General features: G+C 40.8%; 2 protein-coding genes across 4 annotated transcripts in view; both read left to right on the top strand.

Moving 5' to 3' along the window:
* The window catches only part of zc3h18 (zinc finger CCCH-type containing 18), a 77,815-nt gene extending 61,657 nt beyond the window's left edge, over positions 1-16,158 (top strand). For both annotated transcript variants that reach the window (XM_060923799.1, XM_060923800.1), the window contains exons 10-19: positions 4,127-4,312; positions 4,415-4,540; positions 4,848-4,943; positions 8,551-8,778; positions 10,861-10,977; positions 11,097-11,293; positions 11,755-11,951; positions 12,082-12,181; positions 12,433-12,526; positions 15,102-16,158. In XM_060923799.1, the coding sequence (XP_060779782.1) occupies positions 4,127-4,312; positions 4,415-4,540; positions 4,848-4,943; positions 8,551-8,778; positions 10,861-10,977; positions 11,097-11,293; positions 11,755-11,951; positions 12,082-12,181; positions 12,433-12,526; positions 15,102-15,297 (1,537 nt within the window). In that variant the 3' untranslated portion in view covers positions 15,298-16,158. The remainder of the gene's footprint in view (positions 1-4,126; positions 4,313-4,414; positions 4,541-4,847; positions 4,944-8,550; positions 8,779-10,860; positions 10,978-11,096; positions 11,294-11,754; positions 11,952-12,081; positions 12,182-12,432; positions 12,527-15,101) is intronic.
* Positions 16,159-20,154: 3,996 nt separating this feature from the next.
* il17c (interleukin 17c) lies at positions 20,155-23,202 on the top strand. 2 transcript variants are annotated; one of them, XM_060922948.1, is made up of 3 exons: positions 20,155-20,236; positions 20,404-20,648; positions 22,767-23,202. In XM_060922948.1, the coding sequence occupies exons 1-3, from the start codon at positions 20,231-20,233 to the stop codon at positions 23,005-23,007; spliced, it is 492 nt and encodes a 163-aa protein (XP_060778931.1). In that variant the 5' UTR covers positions 20,155-20,230; the 3' UTR covers positions 23,008-23,202. The 2 variants fall into 2 exon arrangements, with proteins under 2 accessions (XP_060778931.1, XP_060778930.1); XM_060922947.1 differs by lacking the exon at positions 20,155-20,236 and having other exon boundaries at positions 20,294-20,648.
* The last annotated feature ends 50 nt before the right edge of the window (positions 23,203-23,252 follow it).

Genomic DNA, 23,252 nt, shown 5'->3' with positions numbered 1-23,252 from the left:
CCTTATATTTATCACCTGTATGTTAAATATTTGATTTCAAATGTATGAATTCTTGGCATCAGAACAGTAACACTTTTTTTTTTCTTTTCTTTGAGCTTCTGCTAGACTTGTGAATATATTCAGAATGTTTATAGTGCATTAGGTACACACACAACCACAGTAAATAATTTAAATACAGTTAAGCCATAAAAATAAAATCATACTGACCTTTTTAAAAGGGACTTAGACTGAGGTTGATGTATCTTTGTTTACCTCTAAAGACAAATGGGACAGTGAGAGCATATTTGGCACTGCTGCAATAAGACTGCAATAGCAAATGCATTAGTGTACAACCCCAATTCCAAAAAGGTTGGGACACTGTGTAAAACACAAATACAGAATACTGCGATTTACAAATCATGGAAACCCTGTATTTCATTGAAAATAGTACAAAGACAATGTATCAAATGTTAAAACTGAGATTTCATTGTTTTTTTGAAAAATATATGCTCATTTTGACATTGATGTCAGCAACACATTTCAAAAAAAGTTGGGACAGGGGCAACAAAAGACTGAAAAAGTTGTGTAATGATAAAAAATAATAATAATTTGGTTAATTGGCAACAGGCCAGTAACATGATTGGGGAAGAACATCCCAGAGAGGCTGAATCTCTCAGAAGTAAAGATGGGGATGAGTTCACCACTCGGTGGAAAAACTGCATGGGCAAACAGTGCAACAATTTAAGAATAACGTTCCTCAATGTAAAATTGCAAAGAATTTGGGGATCACATCATCTATGGTATAGTGTTGCTTGAAAGTTTGTGAACCCTTTCGAATTTTCTATATTTCTGCATAAATATGACCTAAAACATCATCAGATTTTCACACAAGTCCTAAAAGTAGATAGAGAACCCAGTTAAACAAATGAGACAAAAATATTATACTTGGTCATTTATTTATGGAGGAAAATGATCCAATATTACATATCTGTGAGTGGCAAAAGTATGTGAACCTCTAGGATTAGCAGTTAATTTGAAGGTGAAATTAGAGTCAGGTGTTTTCAATCAATGGGATGACAATCAGGTGTGAGTGGGCACCCTGTTTTGTTTTAAAGAACAGGGATCTATCAAAGTCTGATCTTCACAACACATGTTTGTGGAAGTGTATCATAGCACAAACAAAGGAGATTTCTGAGGACCTCAGAAAAAGCGTTGTTGATGCTCATCAGGCTGGAAAAGGTTACAAAACCATCTCTAAAGAGTTTGGACTCCACCAATCCACAGCCAGACAGATTGTGTACAAATGGAGGAAATTCAAGACCAGTGTTACCCTCCCCAGGAGTGGTCGACCAACAAAGATCACTCCAAGGGCAGGGCGTGTAATAGTCGGCGAGGTCACAAAGGACCCCACGGTAACTTCTAAGCAACTGAAGGCCTCTCTCACATTGGCTAATGGAGATGTAGACAAGAGACAAGGCTGAAAACTGACATTGGATGCCTGTGATTTTCAGGCCCTCAGGAGACTGCATTAAAAGCAGACACATGTCTGCATTGGAAATCACTGCATGGGGTCAGGAGTGCTTGAGGAAACTGTAGTCTGTGAAAACAGTTTATTACTGCATCCACAAATGCAAGATATAAACAATATCCAGAAATACTGCCACCTTCTCTTGACCCGAACTCTTTTATGATGGACTGAGGCGAAGTGGAAAATTGTCCCGAGGTCTGATGAATCAAAAGTAGAAATTCTATTTAGAAATCATGGACACCACGTCCTCCAGGCTAAAGAGGAGAGGGACCATCCAGCTTATCAGTGTACAGTTCAAAAGCCAGCATCTGTGATGGTATGAGGGTGCATTAGTGCACATGCCATGGGTAGCTTGTACATCTGGGAAGGCATCATTAATGCTGAATGATATATTCACGTTTCAGAGTAACATGCTGCCATCCAGACAAAATGTTTTTCAGGGAAGGCCTTCCTTCCTTCAGCAAGACAATGTCAAAGTGCTTTCTGCACATATTAAAACCGCATGGCTCCATAGTAAAAGAGTCAGGGTGCTAAAATGGCCTGCCTGCAATCCAGACCTGTCTCCCATTTAAAACATTTGGCACATTATGAAGTGCAAAATACAACAAAGGAGACCCCTAACTGTTGAGCAACTGAAATTGTATATCAGGCAAGAATGGGACGACATTTCTCTTTCAAAACTACAGCAATTGGTCTCAGTTCCCAAACGTTTAGTGTGTTGTTAAAAGTAGAGGTGATGAAACATAGTGGTAAGCATGCCCGTCCCAACTTTTTTAAAGTGTGTTGCTGACATCAAATTCAAAATAAGCATATATTTTTCAAAAAAAACAATAATATTTCTCAGCTTCAACATTTGCTATGTTATCTTTTTACTATTTTCAATGAAATATAGGGTTTCCATGATTTGCAAATTATTGCATTCTGTTTTTCTTTACAGTTTACACAGCATGTCAACTTTCTTGGAATTGGGGTTGTACATACACGTCTCATGTGGCACTGATTTGTTAACGCTTGCTGACTGCGTCTACTTCAGTTCCACCCTTTTTTTTTTTTTAAATTCCATAAATTCCCTTTAGTATTTTTGTTATGCTTTTGTTTCAATCTTTATTATAATGAGCTTTTTGGAAATTCAGTTCCTAACAGAACTCTAGTCAAATAGGAACATGACCCCATGTAACACCAAAACTCACACAGCAAGGAAAGTTTCAAAACATTTTTTTTTTCTCTGTTCTAAAAATAGCTCTGTCCATGGTTTCTATTTTTAGCACAGGTGCTCTGCGCACCTTAACGCTGCTCATACTTGCATCACCCGAAAGGAATTTCTCCCTGGCATGTGAATGCAGATTTGATAGACACTTGCGCTATAAGACAAAGTGAAAATTCTTGCATTTCTTGTTATTAATTGTGTGTTTCAGATTTCCTAGTATGAGCTAGGTTACTGAACAACTGTTTGGAAAGTTCCTTTCAAGAAACCCAGAGGCACTCGGTATTCTTTTCATTATACTTTTATGATGTGAGACTTGAAGGTTTGTGTTGCCTGTTTGAGAAAACAAAGGAGATATTGTTGCAGTCTGAAGGTTTTTTTTTTTTTTTGGTTGTTTTTCTTTTTCCTTTTCCTCTCTTGAAAACACCTTTTTGCTTTTATGAAGGAAAGTCCTGACATGACACTTTCCTTTAAAACAAACTTCCCTCTAATTGTAAACTCATTATCTCTAGCTGCTTTTTTTTTTTTGGATACAAAACGAACAACCTGCATCTGTTTATTTTCTTCCTTGTTGGTGGTGCCCCTGTTAAGGGACCAGAGATGCAATATTAAGCAAAAAAAAAGTAACCCCTACTTGAATCCTGGGTCATAAGACTGATGACAATGTCATGGATGAAGTCACATGTATTTAAACATTGTCATGACAATTTGCATCTGATGGTATAAGATTGTCTCATTAACATTACTAATAAATGACATGGCCAGAAAAAGCATATGGTATAAACTGTTTTAACATCAGATATTAAGTTTCCAAGACAGTTTATGAAATGGTTACATCACCCTAACGACACACGGTTCAAATAAAAGGTTACTCAAGAAAAATCAGGAAATCCATGGTTGTTATTATGCAATAGTATCTACATATCAGATTTTCCTTGTTGCTGGTTTCTGTATCGAAACCTGCAATGTAATACTTGTTAGATTTCCCTCCCACGTGCAGAGACATGAATTATGTAGTAGTCAATACCTTCAACTCTTGATGCACACACATCTATCAGGTTTGCATTTAACACTGCAGTTTTTTCCTGTTACTGGCATCTGCTTACAGCAATGATCTTGATACGTTCCTTTCAAATAAATTTGGTGAATGTGGAAGAACCACCTTAAGACAACTGTGTATACTTTCCCTTGTGCCAAGCTAGTCACGGTAATGATTTCATACAATTGAGCAGAGAAGTACTGGAAGGTAGTGTTCTGGAAATGTGTAAACACTTGGATTGTGTTCGTTTGTAAAGCAGTGCGTTTATAAGGAAGCATGTGCATCACTGTAATTTAGCACTTCTGTCCTGTGGTTGACCAGTAAATACAAAAGTGATGACGGAGAGCCGAAAAATTACCCTGTTCTTTTTCTCCAGAGGGCCATTAGAACTGCAGCCAAAGAAAGAGACGGTGCCCATGGTGAAGCGGCCTGATGAATGGAAGGACCCATGGCGCAGGTCAAAGTCTCCAAGACGAAGACCTGGTCTCACAGGGTCCCCACCCCGTGGACGCAGGCGGCACAGGCCCTCTGGCTCATCTGTGTCGCTCTCTAATTCATCGCGGTAACTTTGAACATCATACACAACGTGCCATTTCAGTGATTTTATGAGCTGTGGCATGGGTGCGAAGTGTAATTGAGTATTAACTGAAAGGTATTTCCTTAGGTCATCATCACGGTCTTCTTCATACACGGGTTCCGGTTCCTCCCGCTCAAGGTCACGGTCTTCATCTCTCAGCTCTTATTCCACCCACTCCTCCCAGCGCAGCTCTTTTACAGGCAGCCGTTCCAGGCAAGAAACATACATTGATGCATGCGCGCGCACACACACACAGAGGAAAGTGCCAAATATACAGTATGCTGGAAGGTCAGGTTGCGTGTTAGCACTTCATCCTTTTAATTCTTTGAATGGGAAAAGAGCCATGAAATTTTCTTGCCATCATAATGCATTTTAATACAACAGAAATTTTAATAATGCAGAACTTGGTTTTCACTAACCAGTACTTCAAGGCATACAGTCTGTGTTAAACACTTCTGGTAAACTGTTATTGTCATTAACTTCCCATTTATTTATTTATTTATTTATTTATTTATTTAAGATCCAGGTCCTACTCATCATCTCCCTCTCCTACGTCTTCTGCCCAGAGAAATCCAGGCAAGAATAAAGCAGATCAGCCTCCTGGAGTAGTGAAAAGGTAAATATACACACACCAGCATTACATTCCTAATATGTTCACCTGCACTAACTCCTTCATAGAATAATCGCGCTTTGCGTAGAGTAATTAGTCTTTCCTTACGGTACCACTGAATTTAAAAAAAAACAAAACGCACATTTGGGAGGGTTAGCTAAATTAACAACGGATTTAAGAAGACATATCGACCACTTTTGGATATTTATCAATTAACCTATTTATGCATGTCAATAAGTCCAAGTACTGTAAAGTCCATGCTGAAATCTCTTTAGAACTAGTATCATTGCCAAGCAACATGTTTGTTCACTGCATGCAGAGAGAAGCAAAATTCTGTTCTCCTCCTTAAAGGAATAGAAAATGTAAAGTAAATGCATGCATGGGTTGGTAGCTTGTAATATTGAGCGCCTGTAAGAAACGTTTCAGGCATGTTTGACCATTATAAGAAAGCTGTGAGTGTTTTTGTATTGCTCCTCTAATGCCACCAGTAGGCTGCCATGTTGCCTGTTGGAAGGGCGATGCGTAACGTCATTTGGGTGCAATGCTGAGTGTCGCTCTTCAGTACTGAAGGGACAAAGCGAAAGGTCTACTAAGGTGACAATGTTGTGTGGGTTTTTCTTTTTTTTTTCCTCTCACTATACATCTGGAATAGTGTATTAATGAGCTGCAACCCTGACTTATGGATGAACCCGAACTCTTTACCTGTAAAACGAGGCTGAAACTGTGTTATATACTACTCGTTAGTATGCTGTCCACTCATTCATGAAAAACTTCAAGACGTCACCAGGCTAGCCTCCTGTAATTACCGTGGTAGACAGTCCGACCCCCACAGGAATGCAGAAAGAGGGTAAACGAACACTGCTTTACTATACAGGATTCATGTGAACATTACAGGAGGATGCACTTGTGCGGAAATGTTGCCGGAAACACCCGAGCTGCTGGTATGGTATGGGTTTATTTGGTAAATTTCATACATGTAAAAGTTACAGTATAAATGGCACCGAGGACAACACAAAGTATAAAATACACTTATTTCCAACGTGATCCTCTTGATGACAGCAGGAAACAATAAAATATAATGGACTATAATAAACTGACAGAACTGTATAAACGATGGAAAAAGTCGTAAACAAAAAATATGCTGACTATCACAGAGTACAGCTAGATTACAGAAATGGCACCAAAATGATTAAAAATTAGTTAGGTACACATCATAAAACTGGGTTTGGAATTTACTTCATAAAAACTGTTTCACCGGTTTCTTAAAATTATCACGTGTTTGACTAGATTGCACTGATCGAGGTCGACTATTCCACAAACAAATTCCTGTAAACCTAAAAGAGCTCCATATGGTTTCCATAAAGTGTGACGTTACTTACAATACACAGCCGTATTCGACAAAACGGACCATAGCGGCAGCGACATTTCTTCATTGATTTCCTTGAGTATTTCGGACAGTGACATGAATAGCGATGATGATCATGATAAACAAGCACTAGAGTCGACAATTCCCCCGGGGGGAAATTGTGAGAGGGATGCAGTGCGCGAAGCAATTTGGTCACGCATGTTTGCTGGCCGTGAATGTGTGACCTGCTATGAAGCTACAATACAGCAGCCCCCTCCCCCCTCTCTGCCCCCTCACTGGCCCCAGTCGGCATGGCGACGGACTGAGCAGGAGCACTGAGTCACACAAGATCTTGTCAGTTTTCTGCTGTTTTTTGCTCAGGAGCAGGCCTCGAACAACGACGAATAACTCGCAAGCGAAAGCAGCTATTCACAAAATTCTTTCACAGTGAGCGCTACAAGGGTCTCCTGAACACGTAGATGTAATTTTTTTGTCACTAGTGTGAAAAATGAGGACACTAGAGCGAGTTAAAAACGAGTGACTTTTTTTTGCCAGGTTTATAATGGGGGGTCAATGAGGCAGACTTGCTGTCCTCTCGTTACTTTGAGGCTTCTCATTCAAAAACTGTAAATCCTATCGGTTAGGTAGACACATTGTGTGAATCAGGACAAGTGTGACTACTACTTTTGAGAAAATCATGTCTGTAGAGTGAAATTTGTGGCTGAAAACACAGTTTAAGCGAGAAAGTTTGAGCTATTTTTTCAAGCTCTCTACCCTCTAACTAAACGAGCTCCACTGGTGTGTAACGCAAGAGACACCCATTGTAAAGCCGGAATTTCTCCAGATTTGCTCATGGCGTTTGAGCCCGGACTGATCCAAAAGTCTAGAACGTAGCAAATAAGTTGAATGCCAGATCGACAGAGGAGAAATTTTTCTACGTTTTAGAGTTTGAATCATGTCTCTAGGCGAAAGCATGCCAGAGCAGTGGATGTTTGAAAAAGTGCGTTTTTTTCAATTAATTCCATAGAAAATTAATGGGTTTTTTTCCGACGATTTTCCGAAAAAATCATTTTTTTTTTTTTTTTTAAGATTTTTTTGGGGCTTTTTTCACCTTTATTGGATAGGACAGTGTAGAGACAGGACAGGAAATGAGCGGGAGAGAGAGACGGGGAGGGATCGGGAAATGACCTTGGGTCGGAATCGAACCCCGGATTTATGGTATGGCGCCTTAGCCACCTGAGCCACGACAGGTGCAGGAGGCATTATGTTTTTGGGTTGTCCATCAGTGCGTGCATCCGTCCCGAAACCTTAACACGATATCTCAAAGGCTAATGAAAGGAATTTCACCAAACTTTCACCATTTGTGCGCTTTGGGACAAACATGAACTGATTAGATTGAGATCAAAAGGTCTAAGGTCAAGGTCACCGTGAGGTCAAATGTCTGTCCGAAAACCTTGTGAACACAATAGCTCCAAGGCTAATACAAGTAATTTCACCAGGTCAAGATTACTGTGAGGTCAAATGTCCATCCCCAAATCACAACTTAAGGTGTGTAGTCTACCGGGCGGAGGCATCCCCATCGGTGCCGTTAGTGTCGAGTTCTATCTAGTTCATGAATGGATCGTGAGCAAGCTAAGTATGCTAACGAGTGCTTATGCTGCCAGGAATGTGGAAAAACTCATGCACTTGCCTCTTTGACAGATTTAGGTAGGTCAGATTATATGCAGATCTGTTTGTAGGTTGTCTAACAAGGTTACAGTCCGCAGAATGAGGCCATCACGGTAGCACTACTTGTACCAGGGATATAAATATGAAAAGTTGCCTCCCCCCATTCAGTCACATAGGAGTATATCAGCTGTTCACTCTTCCCTCGCTGTTTATTAGCAACATCAGTATTATCACCCCCGCATGCTTTTTTGTTAGAGAAATGGAATTAAAACATTTTTTTTCATATAAACTTTTAATGAAATAATCTCCATCCAGGGGCAGCTTCAAGTCTTACTCGCAATAAGGAGCTTCCGTGTCTTGCACCCAAATGACGTCAGAGCATTGCCAGAAACGATTGGGGGGGGGATTTTTCTGATTTGGTTAAAATATTTTCAATGGCGCCATCCATGAAATCGTCCATTCTGCATAGAAACTGACTCTTGGAGATGTGTATATATATTAGTTGTGTGAACTCCTTATTTTCAGTTATTCACATGAATTGGTAGTTTATATCATAATCTATCTTCATAACTGTGTTTTAAAAATGGGTTTTCTTTTAAGCCACCCGCTGAAGCTTGGTACACTGCCCCCTCCTCGCAGGGATAAAGGCCCCTCCAAGAAAATGCCCAGTCCCTCATTGCCAGGGAAACCTCTGAAACCTTTAGCAGAAGGAGTTAAACCACCCAACATCCGTGATGTGGCCAGACCAGCTGCACCAAGAGAACCGGCAAAACCACCCAATGTGAGGGAGGGCCGTAGGAAAGACCGGCAGCCACACGATCCTCGCAGGTAGTGTGTGTGTGTGTGTGTGTGTGTGAGAGAGAGAGAGAGAGAAACACCAACAGAGGCACAGAATCCATTTAATTTGACACTCCATGCATTAAAACAGTTTTGAATTTTTCATCAACACATTTGAATACTTTTGCAGATTGAAAGGGGGAACACGCATTAATTTTCTTCCTTCCTCCGTGTGTGAGAGACAGAAAGATTTATGGAAGCATTTGCATGAATTCAGTGTGCCACTATCCAGAGAGAACAGAGGTCTTGTGTATGTTTGTCAGTGTGTGTGTAGGAGTGTGATGTGGAATACCCTGTGTGGGAATTATGGTGGACTTTGGGGGGAAATCACACATCTCTCCTGGCTTTCCAGAGCTCTAGTATAAATGAGCTTTTGTTGACAAAGTAACTATTATCAGTGTCATGCAATCTTTGATTACGACTTCCCTAAGGGAACTCCTGAGTCCCATGCCATGATGATGACGGTCCTGTCTGTCTTCTGCCTTTTGATTATTGTTTGTTTTAGGTTTTTTTTTTTCTTGTTTTTTTTGTTTGTTTTTTTTGTTTGTTTTTTTAACAAAACACCGATGTTATCTCAGATATTCATATCAGTAAATGTGAGTTGTTTTAATCAATATTTCTTATATGCATTAGCAGAAATGACAAAACCCAGGCCTATATGTTAAAATGCCAGTTGAATTTCAAAATCCTCAGGGCTATTAAAATTAGATATCAGCTTAGTTAACTTGTTTGACACCACAGTTGTCGTATGTTGTTTTCTCAGTAGGTAGTTTCACACATTGCCTTCCCTGTTCAAAATACAATTGAGTTCAAGCCATTAAATGTAATAGCTTTTTTCCTTCACCATTTTCTAATTAAAAAAAAAAAACATTTCCTGTCATTATCTACCACTAAGAGTGATGATTTAAAAGTAATCAGAGATATCTGGAATCAAATGGTACTTGAGTCCTTGACTGGGACTATGTAATTTGACCTTGACTTGCTTATGACAACTTGAGCTTGTATGACTCTGAAGTGTCGCTTGCTCTGCTAATGCAAAGACTGTTAATGCCATGCTATGTTTGATTAAGGTAACCTCATATCCCAGAACACAATTCAGGTTGTTATCTTTGTCACATACACTACCGTTCAAAAGTTTGGGGTCACTTTGAAATGTCCTTATTTTTGAAAGAAAAGCACTGTTCTTTTCAATGAAGATCACTTTAAACTAATCAGAAATGCACTCTATACATTGCTAATGTGGTAAATGACTATTCTAGCTGCAAATGTCTGGTTTTTGGTGCAATATCTCCATAGGTGTATAGAGGCCCATTTCCAGCAACTCTCACTCCAGTGTTCTAATGGTACAATGTGTTTGCTCATTGCCTCAGAAGGCTAATGGATGATTAGAAAACCCTTGTACAATCATGTTAGCACAGCTGAAAACAGTTGAGCTCTTTAGAGAAGCTATAAAACTGACCTTCCTTTGAGCAGATTGAGTTTCTGGAGCATCACATTTGTGGGGTCGATTAAATGCTCAAAATGGCCAGAAAAATGTCTCGACTATATTTTCTATTCATTTTACAACTTATGGTGGTAAATAAAAGTGTGACTTTTCATGGAAAACACAAAATTGTCTGGGTGACCCCAAACTTTTGAACGGTAGTGTATATACAAATAGAGCATACCGAAATCCTTTTTCATATCCCAACTTGTTAGGAAGCTTGGGTCAGAGTGCAGGTTTGGCCGTAATATGACATCACAGAGAAGACGGAGTAAAGGGCTCTGCAGTAGTCATTGGTGGTGCTATGGCTTAACTCATGAGCTTTTGGTCAGTAGCTCAAACCCTTTTATCGTTGAGCCATGACTGCCTCATCGAACTGGACTTGACGTGGGGATGATGTGACTTGGACACATTTTGGACTGTTGGTTTTGTTTCAGATGCTCTACCCACATATCGTGTTTTGTACAGTTTTCTGCAATCTGGGTCACCACTCTTGTGTATACACGCATCCATATCCAATTTTTAGAGAAGAAGAAAATACACAGGTGTAATTGTGTTTCTGATCATTTCTCCCCATCTCTCTCTTACAGGAGAACATTAAGTGGCAGTGTAAGTGGCAGCGGCAGCAGTTATTCAGGCTCCAGCTCTCGCTCCAGATCTCGATCCTCTTCCGCCTCTCTCTCTCGGTCCGGATCCCACAAGTCCAGGTGCACACTGCTAAAAACACTGCACATACAGCTTGTCCTCTATAACCCAGAGCTCGGATAAATGATCTACTCCTAGAGTGTATGTGTGATGTATGATCATGTATGTGTCCATGGTGCAGGTCTCTGTCCGTGAGCAGCGTGTCATCGGTGTCATCTGCCTCCTCTAGCAGCAGCTCAGTACGCAGTGCTGATTCTGATGATATGTATGCTGACCTAGCCAGCCCTGTGTCCTCAGCTAGCTCCCGTTCACCCACTCCAGGTCACGCACGCAAGGAGCGAGGACTCCCACGAGACAGAGATGTCAATAAAGACCGAGGTAGTGGACTGACACGCTTGTGTACACACGCAATGAAAGATGTAATGCAGTCATTCTACAATAGGATGCGATGCAATTCTTTGTTCTCGGTTTTCTTCGTAAACCTGTTTGTCCAGCCTTAATCCTGGGGCCGAACACGTCTTAATTAATTTGGTCCTAAGACTGATTTTAAAGTGTGTTCACTTAATTTGATTTTTATTTGCAACACCACTTTAAGTTCATAATTTAAATCCTGTACAGAGGTACAGTTCCAGAAATGCGCTTGGGCAGTCTAACTGCATACTATAGCTGCTCTTTGGTGAGGTAATCCTTGTCACTGATGGTAATCTTGGAACTTTTATGAGTGTTGTATCACTGAAACCAGTCAGCATTTTGTGAGCTAATAAACAATAATTGTGTTTTTTGTGGATAGCCCTGTGTGTTGACATGCTGTTTTACAGGTTGCATTGTGTTCTGTGTAGGAAAGCCCACAAAGAAAGATGAGACCTTCAAAGATGAAAGGAAAAGGGTTGATCAGTCTGGTATCCCACCCAAAGCTGACTCGGGCATGCCCAGATCCACACCTGGAAACCGAGGGCACCCAATGAATGCACCACCCATGGGTCCCGCAGGGGGCTATGGGTCACATAAGGACATCAAACTCACCTTACTCAACAAGGTAGCTGCATACCTTGAGGGTTTTTTGGGGGGGGGGGGGGGGGGGTGTTGTTTCATTTTTTTTTATTTAATATATTTCTTTAATTTAAATAGCAACCAAGTTCCTAACTCTTTTTCCCTTGCATTTGTAGCAACAAGCAGACAGAAGCAATAGAAAGAGGTACTTCCCTGCAGAAAAAGACAGACCAACATCTCCTCTCAGCAAAAGAATGGCACTGTCTCCTGATAGAGGTAAGAGGTCACTCCCATCCAAGCACAAAGGTCATTCATTCGGAAAAACCAGTGTAGAAATCCAGACTGTAAAATTGCATTTGTCAGACACGTGCACAACCAGCGTGCTTGTTAATGAGGATTTCCAGAAGGAAATCCTGCCGAGGAGAAGCATCACCTAGGTCAGCAGTTTCAGTTCATTTAGTGGGTAGCCACACACAAACACACTCGGCGCAATGAGGTTTTTATCTAAATGACCTGATCTTTCATAGGTCGGGACAGGAGGCCTGGACGTTCCCCACTCTCACCTAGAATGGACCGGACCAGAGGTCAGGGCCCTCGGCCCATGCCTCCACAGGGAGATCGGTTTGTATTAATGTTTTTGCTTAATGGCTCCATTGTTGTCGTTCCTCCTTCTCTACTTAAATCACTAAAGTCCTGTCCCTATAGGCTGACTTCACAGTTGTTAACAAACCTTCAGTTCATCATCAGATTTTCACTGGCTTCCTCTGACATTCAAGTGCATCTAAAACACCTTCACATAAGAGAAACTTTATTCATCCCTCGGTGGGGAAATGTGCATGTTCCAGCAGCTCATAGACACAGAGTCAGGAATAGACGATAATAAAAAATAGTGCAATAAAAGTTTTTTTTTTTTTTTAATAATAAAATAAAGTAGAAACACAGGCTATATATGTAATGTACACAACAAAATAAGAATGGAACTTAAGTAAGAGTAGTACTCCACCTGAAGTAGCAGTATTGCACTAATAAAAGACTGGCAACTGATATTGAAATATTGCACCAGATAGTGAATGTAATTGCATAACTTCTCTACTTTACAGTCTGTGATCTTTTATTCCCCAGTAACAAATTTAATTAGATTTTGAATCCGATTTACAATGCCAACATTTGTTCCCTGACCCTGCAAATCCCCCCATTTATTTGGTTTGATTTATTTTTAGTCCAGAAAAGCACAGAACTGCACACCAATGGTGGCCATTTTATAAATTTCCCAGTCTAGGGAAAAAGTTGGTCTCCTCCTTGACATTTGTTTAACTAAAAACCACCAAACCAAGGTCGGCTTTCAGGATGCAACATGGACTAATTCAGCAGACAAAGATGTACATTTCCCCTCCTGAATAACGTTAATCTTCCTTTGATGATATTTTGATTTTGCATTGATCATGGTTTGATGAAAAGATGTGACAAGTCTCCAGCCTTTTGTTTGAAAAGAGGATTATGAAAATGGGAAAACCCGGAGGTATATACAGCGTATACATGGACAGAACATGCAAACCTAATGACGCGCGCACTGCATATGGGAGGGAAGTGGTCATCAAAGACGGAGAAATTGAATGGTATACAAAAAACAAAGCACCTGCTTTGTTTGGTTAAATTCACTTCTCTTTATCCCCCTCCACATACATGCTTTCTCACGAATATAACATGGTTGCACAGCTTTTTATGCAAAAAAAAAAAAAGAATGTTTTAACTTTTTGAACCATTGGAAATGGATGCAGTTATAAATATGAACCGAAATGTCAGTCATGTTGGTATTTCCTCATATCTAGAATGGCTCCAGAATGCTTCAGATAATGCCTTCCTAAAGGTTTTTTTTTTTTTTTTTTTTTTGTAAATCCATCTTCAAAAATAATGCCTTTTCATGGCTTTGTTGCTTATTAACTGTACTCCATCAGAATTCTGTTTGGTTTAAGGGGCTGGCTGTTAAATTTTGTGCGTGTCTCTGCCTGTAAGAGCCAAATTTGCAAGCTTCACAATGCATCATCGAAACCAATTAAGCATTGTGCAGCGGTGTGCAAATACACGTCTGAATTTGAGACACTTTTTTTTTTTAAATACCCCTGTTCCAAAGGGGAGGGATACTGGTTTACCTCCGTTTGTCTGTCCGAAACATCTTTTTTCTCAGCAACCACAAATCATAGCCACTTGGTACCAAGTCCTGTTTACCGACTGAATGCATTTATGAAACGTATAGCGTGGGTTTACAAAAATTTTTGTAACTCTTTTCTCAGCAACTACAAATCACAACTGCTTGATATTTGGTGCCGAGCTTCAGCTTGGGGTTCTATACTGTGTATACCGTTTTCAGGTCTGTCCCACATCGACTTCCTGTTTACCAACTGAAAGTGTTTACGAAACACAGCGTGGATTTTGGCGCTATTTCAAGAAGCAAAATGCTATTTCAAAATGACAGTTTATCAGGATGCTATTTGAAATCCCTGGGGAGAACACTGCTCTTTACTTGTTTAAGGGTTAATTATTTGTTGAAGTCAACATTCATAATAAGTGTCCTATTCCTTCGATTGCTTGGATTCTGATATAAGTGAGAGCGGGGGGGGGATACGTAAGTGAGCAGTAGCACACAGGTTTTTTTTTTTTGCTGAACAGATGGCACTGTTGCTTATGTTAGCATCAGTACTGCCATGCATGGCATTTTACAACACCTTGGAAAAAATCTTCACATTCTGACAGCTTTAATAAAATATAATAAAATATTTCCCTAGAGAACGTCTCTTTGGCACTATGGGTTCACGTAAATGAGAAAAATTGATGTTGGGATCAGAAGCAGATACTAATAGATGAGATTAAATTTCAGAACAGTTATCTCCTATTCACGTTGTTGGCACTTCCTATAATATGGATTTAGAGTGCCAGTTGTTTTACTATTTAACAGTGAGTGACAGTAGCTGATGATTAGAAATTAGCCAAATTTATATTTTTTTAAACAAGTGTACCAGCTATAGTTGAGTACCTCCCAAATTATGCTGCATAACTGATGCACAGATAAAGGTCTGGTTCACAGATTTCAGCAAGTGCGTATTTAACAAAGGTGTATATACTTGTTGAGAGATTAAATATGATTTAAATGCTTAATTTGTTTCCTCATGACTCACGATTGTATGTTTTGGTCCTTCAGGAAACGTCCCCAGTCCCCACCACCTAAGTCTTCTGGGAAAGGCCTCACATCGGCTGGTAAATCTCCAGCCCCTGCCCCAGGCTCGGGTTCAGGCAAACCCAGCAGCACACTCTCTCGCCGTGAGGAACTGCTGAAGCAGCTGAAGGCCGTGGAAGATGCCATCGCCCGCAAGAGGGCTAAAATCCCGGGGAAATGAAGAACAAGCCAGAACCTGCAACATCTGGCTTCTAAGCTATCAGTCACTGAGGACACCCAGCGTTGTTTAGAAGCAGATAAAACCAGTCATTGTGTTTAAATCAGACATCTAAGTAACTCAGAAAGACCACTGCTACAGTTATTCACACATTTCCCTTCAGCGAGAGGTTGTCTACATTTTATATTGATGTGATATTGTAGTGGGGTGACAGTTCACTCTTAATCTGTTATTGCAAGAAGATGGAAGCTTTACTGTAGTGTCTCGATGCTGAGAAAAATGTATTAAGTTTTTTTTTTTTTTTGGGGGGGGGGGGGGTTTCACCCTGTTTCACGCTTTTTTTTTTTTTTTCTTTTTTTCTTCCCCCCCTTTCACTTTTTGTTAATAGTCCATGTCATGGTCTTTTGATCCAAAACTAAAGATTCTGATCAAGAAGGACTGCCTTACTGAGAGTGACCTGCTTTTGTGCACACACAACCTGTCTAGTTTAAGTTTTGACACTCTGAAGACCTCAAGGTTCCCATCTTAACCAGTGAGCTCTCTCCAGTTCTGTATGTTTAGCATTTCCTGACTGTGTTCTCTTTCAGACTGTGTACAAATATTATAAGCCAGTTGAGGAAAAACACCTCTTAAAGTGTATGAAACTAGAGAACAAATGACAGTGATGTGATGTATTGCTTTTATAAGACTGCGTTGGTTTTTGTCCCCTAGTTCATCACGTAAAAAAAATCTGTATTTTATTTTGTTCCTTATTTTTAGATGAGTGTGAGAGTCTGTCTTTGGGACACTCTGAGAGAAGGAAGAATAATATCTTGCTTTTTGTGACAGAGAAAGCTTCTAAATAAACTATTTTGATAAAGAGAATCCTTATGACTTTTTGCTTTTGTTTATTCGTGGGAAGTATGCAAATGTATAGCTAGGCTAAAAAAAAAAAACACTGGGTGACTGTTTTAACAGCCAACACAGAGTTTTAAACCTTTTAGGTGAGTGGTTGAATATTAAGCCTGCCATTGGAACCAGTATAAGAATCAATAATGGAAATTTCTGTCCAGTGAAAGTATGCTACTGCAATGTATAAATGCTGATGAGGAACTGGGAATGTTGGCGCGTGTGTCTATTGTGCATGATCAGAGTTTAATGAGAACCAGTGGGAAAATCACCAATTCCCTGTATGGTACTGAGAGAGCAGCCAAGCTGCTGTCATTGCCTATATAAACCACATTAATCAGTGGATGGTTAATCAGAGACTGCTCTTGATACACTATAAAGATTGCTGTGCTTCACATAATCCTGTTTCTGGCAAATTGTCAAGATAATCAAGGATGTGTCTCAAAATAAATGCGACAGACCACCTACTTGAATAAATCGTGAATCTTTAATCATTTTGTCCTTGAACCCTAGAACAATGTATCCAGTCACCAAGAGGTCCAGGTAGAAGCCCTTTAGGAGGCTTGGAACTTTAGAAAATGAATAATACCCAGTGTTCATCAGTTTGAGTGGACCTCAAATGTTTCCTTGAGAAATACTTGGCATAGAACCATACCAGAATTTCCTTCGGGATCAATAAAGTTTGTCTCATCTTAGTCTGAATAAAAAATTCTACCTTGGGATTACAGGGGCTTTTGTCAGGTGTAATGGCCATAATTTGAAGCCATGAGATGAAGGTGCCATCTGAGGAGGAGGGATTGCAGGATGGGGTAACAAACCATAGAACTTTGACCTTTTTGCATTTGAAAAAAGTACAAATGGGTAATAACCTAATATTAAACAATAAATCACAGGTGATCAAGATGTCATACATGTGCATTAAAGTACACCATCAGTAATCTAGACATCTAACCATTTTATTGTACACGTAAAGCACAGTGATTGAGTTCACTGAAATATTAATATTTTTCCTGTTGGGAATAACTGTAATATTCCTAACATCAATTGAGCTTCATAGCTTGTTGCAGTTGCAAGCTTAAGGCCCCGTCACACTTATTTGGAATTAGCAGGAATCAAGCAGAACCAGTTGGAATGAAAATTAAAAAAAAAAAAAAATGTGCCACATTCAGGCGGGAATTTCAAACTGACCAACATTCTTACAGCTTTGTAAGAATGCCGTTTCGATACTTAGACTGCGCTTCGAACCCGCCTCTAATGATTCTTGCACATTCTGGGTGTATTAGCTTTGGAATGCAGTTCAAATGTAGTTGGAACACAGTAGGAATACCTAGAATGCTGTAAGAATATTAATAATTGCACTGCTTGTACTCAGTGCAATATGTATACTGTTCCTACTTATTCAGGTGACATTGGGCATACCTAACAGCCTGTGTTCCCCCCCCCCAAAAAAAAAAAAAAATCTGTCCCTGATCAGCACCTGACACACGACAGGACAGTTAATAAATGAACTTGTATTTTTCCTTTATTTTTGCAGTATGATTATGTATTTTATGTATTTTAGTGTGATTGTTTCTGTAGTTTCCTTGTCTGTCATGTGATATTGTATCATACTTCATGTATAGGACCACAGGGAGAATAGCTAACAGAAATGTCAAGCTAATTGTGGATCCAAATAAAGTCTAAAAGTCCCTCTGAGTTACATGTCGGTCCTGAGATCGAGATGCTGACCTCTTCTGCTCCTTGGACCTGCCTGATCCATCCTGATGCCCTGTGTCTGGACGGAATCTCATCACATCGCTCCTGTGGAGGACGGCCCCATACGGACAGTTGAAAGTCACACCTGGAGGACGCTCTGGACTCTTACAGTAATGCTTTTATGGCTGAGGACTACAGTTGACTTGCTAACTTTAGGACTGCAGTTGTCATGAACAGTTTTGCACTCAAGTTTCCATCAATGAAGAGTTTATAACATCAACGAAACTGTCTTCATGTTAAAACTGTTAATGTTATAGTCATGTTGTTGCCCAAATGAGGATGGGTTCCCTTTTGAGTCTGGTTCCTCTCGAGGTTTCTTCCTCATGTCATCTGAGGGAGTTTTTCCTTGCCACTGTTGCCACAGGCTTGCTCATTGGGGATAGATTAGGGATAAAATTAGCTCATGTTTTAAGTTGTTCAAATTCTGTAAAGCTGCTTTGCGACAATGTCTATTGTTAAAAGCGCTATAAAAATAAACTTGACTTGACTTGACTTAGAATGTGCTTCGAACCTGCCTCGAATGATTCTTGCACATTCCGGGTGTATTAGCTTTTGAATGCAGTTCAAATGTAGTTGGAACACAGTAGGAATACCTAGAATGCTGTACGAGTGCGGTTCAATTGCTGCCCGAATACCACCCGAAGTCTGGTCGGAAGGTGCCTCAAATGCAGTCAGAACGCTCCCGGAATAGCTGCCAAATATGTTTCCAACGTCTAAGAATTCAAACAGAATGCAGCTCGAATACTTAGGGTAGTATCTCACTGGGCTGCAACAGCCCGCAACACAACAATTGTGATAAAATATGCGAATTAGCAACAATTTTCACTTGGAATCACACTGAATTGATATTCGCATATTTTACTGCAATTGTCGTGTCTCCAACTAGTCGCAGGCTGTCGCAGCCCTGCTTTCCCTTGGCAGGCAGGGAAGTAGACGAAGCATCACGGAAATCGACTTGAAAAGGGTTTGCGATGGTTTTGCGACACCAGCGACGCATTTGCGGCTATTTTGAGAGAAATTTTGTCGCACGAATTTTTTGAACATGTTCAAAATTTCAGCGACGAAGGAGCGACACTTTGCGACTCATGCGAGGAAACTGAGAAGCCCCGCAAAAGACACTTTTGAAACTCTCTCGCAAATGACGTTCACAATTTGTCGCAGCCCAGTGAGATACTGGCTTTAGAATGTACTTCAAATATCCTGAAATATACGAAGAATTTTCATTCCGGCTCATTCGGGACATTCTGGCAGGATTTGAAGATTTCAATTTTTCCCTCGAACACGATCCGAATGCTGTTGGAATGCCGTAAAATATTTAGAATGCAGTCAGAATACACTTCGAATACTGTTCGATATTTCTCTTCTTCTTTGAATGCACCTCGAATGTTTTGAGCACGAGCGAAAGATTCAGGTCAGCCACAAGAATGGGCCTGAATGTTTGGAATGCACTCAGAATTTTTAGAATGCACTTCAAATATCCCAGAATATACAAAGAATTTTCATTCTGACGGCATTCCGGCTCTAGTATGACTACCCTATTAATGTTTTTTGTTGTCTCATCTCATCTCATCTCATCTCATTATCTCTAGCCGCTTTATCCTGTTCTACAGGGTCGCAGGCAAGCTGGAGCCTATCCCAGCTGACTACGGGCGAAAGGCGGGGTACACCCTGGACAAGTCGCCAGGTCATCACAGGGCTGACACATAGACACAGACAACCATTCACACCTACGGTCAATTTAGAGTCACCAGTTAACCTAACCTGCGTGTCTTTGGACTGTGGGGGAAACCGGAGCACCCAGAGGAAACCCACGCGGACACGGGGAGAACATGCAAACTCCACACAGAAAGGCCCTCGCCGGCCACGGGGCTCAAACCCAGGACCTTCTTGCTGTGAGGCGACAGCGCTAACCACTACACCACCGTGCCGCCTGTTTTTTGTTGTTTTTTAAATAAATCACAGTTTATAAGTTTTGAAGGTGAAAAATTCAGCCAGCACTGAATAACAATAAGAATAAAAAACTTTAAAAATGAAGTTTGTTAATTAACAAATTTCAGATGATACTACCATTCTAATAATTTCCTTTCTTTTAAATAAATAAATAAATAGTCCTCAATGTTGCTTTACTGTATTCAGATATGAAGGGGGGGGAAGAGGAAGCACCAAGTATTTTCATTTCCATTTCCTCATTCGTTGGATTTTCCCAAGAGCCAAGAGAGCAGATATATTGCTCGACTACTTACAGGTCTGGATCACTCAGTATTTTGATGTGGACTAATAGAACAACGGAAAGATGTGGGTAAGTACAGTACAGTACAGACTAGTGACTTATTTTTTACTCCTTTTAGTGCAAGATTAGTCTATTTGACTGATATAGCACTTAATGGATGTATTTATTATTTAACTGGTATATATTCTGAATGAAGTATAATGATCATGTTGAGTCGTGGTGTCATTCTTTTCCAGTTTTCTCTGCTATTCGGAGTTTTGCTCCTTTCCCTCACGGATGCTCTGACAGAACAGAGGCATAAAGGCTGTTTGCCTCAGCATGAGTTCACGGTCCAGGCCAAGAAGCTCCTGCGGCGGGCAGGTCGGCACGCTGAACACCGAGCAGCAGCGGCCCGGTCTGCCCCCACCGCGTCCTGCTCCGATTTCACCCAGATTTTCTCACATGAGCTCAAGAACAGATCACTGTCTCCATGGCGATCAAGGTGAGTCTCATTCCGAAAACTCTATCACGTCACATTACACACTGCTACTTTTGTTACTTCTTAAAGAAACAATGTTGCGTTTTCACACCTATTCATCCGAATCAGAGCTCGGTTTTTTTTCCCCTTGTGTGTGTTTTGCATTATCATCTTTGTTTTGGTTTAGTCTCACACTGCAGACAGTCAAACAAAGCGAGAAACTCCGAGCAGGGGGCGTGTACACAAACTCTGAACGCAAACTTTTTTAGCCTTCATTCATTGGTCAGAAAAACGGAGGCCGGAAAAAAAAGGTAAACAAACCTTGAGCGGGTGTGTGGAGAAATCACAAACGACCCCAAAGTACTGAAGTCACAAGCAGTGTGCGCTGTTTTCTATTTCAGACCTTAAGCAAATGCTTCCAGGGATAAATATTCGGACAGCGGAAAGTGCCTTGACATAAAATGTTTCCAGCGTTAAATGATAGGAAGCATGTTCTGATGCGCTGAACCGGAAATGTCGCCACTGTTTAAATAAGAAGCGTGAATTGATAGGCGGGCAAGAGCTGAGCGCGCAGAAACCTTGGTAGGCTCGGTACCTGTAGACAGGCAATGCGTGTTGGAGTTCTGTGTTCTGACTCAGTATAGCAGCTCATGACCCAAATTACAGCCTGCGCTTTAGTCGACTCGGGGTTGAGTCACGGTCGAACCGCTAGGAGGCTCGAGGTAAAGTGGCGAAATCTGACCCTCTGTGTGGTGAGTTTAAAGAGGAGGGAACACAGCAGTTGTACCAGGCACAGAAACAGAGGCGATTCTAGAGTCTGTTGTGGCCCCAAGCAAAAATTTCCAGGGGGGCCTTCTGACCAGTGTTCACCAATATGTTATAAATAATCTGACACCAGTGAAAAATGTATGAAACCAAAGGTTTTTTTTTTAATTCCAAATGTGAAAATACAATGGTAAAGAACAATAAAAACAACTAGGCACTGCATCACTAATAAAAAAACAAAATAAATAAGTGGGGGGGGGGGGACAAGAAACATCTAGTCCAAGACCTCGCGAGAGAGGTAGGTAGGTAGGGGTGTGTTTGAGAGAGAGAGAGGTAGGGGTGTGTGTGTGTGTGTGAGAGAGAGAGAGGTAGGTGTGTGTGAGAGAGAGAGAGGTAGGTGTGTGTGAGTGAGAGAGAGGTGTGTGAGTGAGTGAGAGAGAGGTAGGTGTGTGTGAGTGAGAGAGAGAGAGGTAGGGGGGGGGGGTGTGAGTGAGAGAGAGGTAGGTGTGTGTGTGTGAGAGAGAGAGAGAGAGAGAGAGAGGTAGGTGTGTGTGAGTGAGAGAGAGAGAGGTAGGGGTGTGTGTGTGAGAGAGAGAGAGGTAGGTGTGTGTGAGTGAGAGAGAGAGAGAGAGAGAGAGGTAGGGGTGTGTGTGTGAGTGAGAGAGAGAGGTAGGGATGAGTGAGAGAGGTAGGGGTGTGTGTGTGTGAGAGAGAGAGAGAGAGGTAGGGGTGTGTGTGTGTGTGAGAGAGGTAGGTGTGTGTGAGTGAGAGAGAGAGAGAGAGAGAGAGGTAGGGGTGTGTGTGTGAGTGAGAGAGAGAGGTAGGGATGAGTGAGAGAGGTAGGGGTGTGTGTGTGAGAGAGAGAGAGAGAGGTAGGGGTGTGTGTGTGTGTGAGAGAGAGAGAGAGGTAGGGGTGTGTGTGTCTTGGTCTGGTTTCAGCTGAATCCTGGTGCGACTCGACTCTGAATCGACTCAATGCGAAAAATCAAAGCTGGATGTGATGCACGAACTTTTCCAGCAGCTATTTATGTAACTGTCTGAGTGCATGCCTGTACTTGGGTGACTTTTTGTGATTTTCTAAACAACGTTTTTGGTTCGTTTAATTCAGTTCAATGTGAAACGAAAACAAAGCAAACAAATATCACCAGTTACCCAAAAAAAAAAAACCCTCGCTTTGATTGGGACTCTTCATCCTGACCAAAGGAAGTCCACCACAGAAACGAAAACAGAACGAAGGGACACATCGGGCATCATGTGATTATTTGATGCAAGATGATTTAATATTTTAGTATTAACCCTGAGTCATTTTAAGTGTTTTTTTTTGTCAAAAAAATTATACAGATGTATTGACCTGGCCCTATATTTTATGTCCCCCAGCTTTGAGACTGATCATAGTCTCATCCCTCCGGTATATGAAGTGGCCGAGTGTCTGTGTTCCGGCTGCATCATTGACGGCTCAGAAAACACCGACTACAACTCCGTCCCCGTGATGCAGAGCGTCATGTTCCTGAAGAAAATCTCGTGTCTCTCTGATCCGGATAACTACTCTTACAATGTGGTGTATAAAACACTCCCAGTGGCGTGCACGTGTGTCATGCCCAGTAATACCCTCTTGTAGAGGCATTAACGTTTAACCAAGACAAAAAAAAGGTAGAGACGTGTCTCATGTATGGTTGTGTTTGTTTTAAAATGCAAAACTGTAATTTTTTTTGTGTGTAAATAGCACTAAGTGCTATGCTTATGTTCCATTAGCTGCATTTTCAGCATGAAATTACAGTGCAGTCAAAGTTGCAGTTGGGTACATTGTTGTACATACACTACTGTATTTCTTTTATTTATTTTTTGATAATTTATTGACTATTT

Source organism: Neoarius graeffei, chromosome 6 (assembly GCF_027579695.1).
Source record: "Neoarius graeffei isolate fNeoGra1 chromosome 6, fNeoGra1.pri, whole genome shotgun sequence".
In the NCBI taxonomy this organism is placed as follows: Eukaryota; Metazoa; Chordata; class Actinopteri; order Siluriformes; family Ariidae; genus Neoarius; species Neoarius graeffei.
Note: the sequence above shows the minus strand (reverse complement) of the source record. Positions and strands in the feature narration are given on the sequence as shown.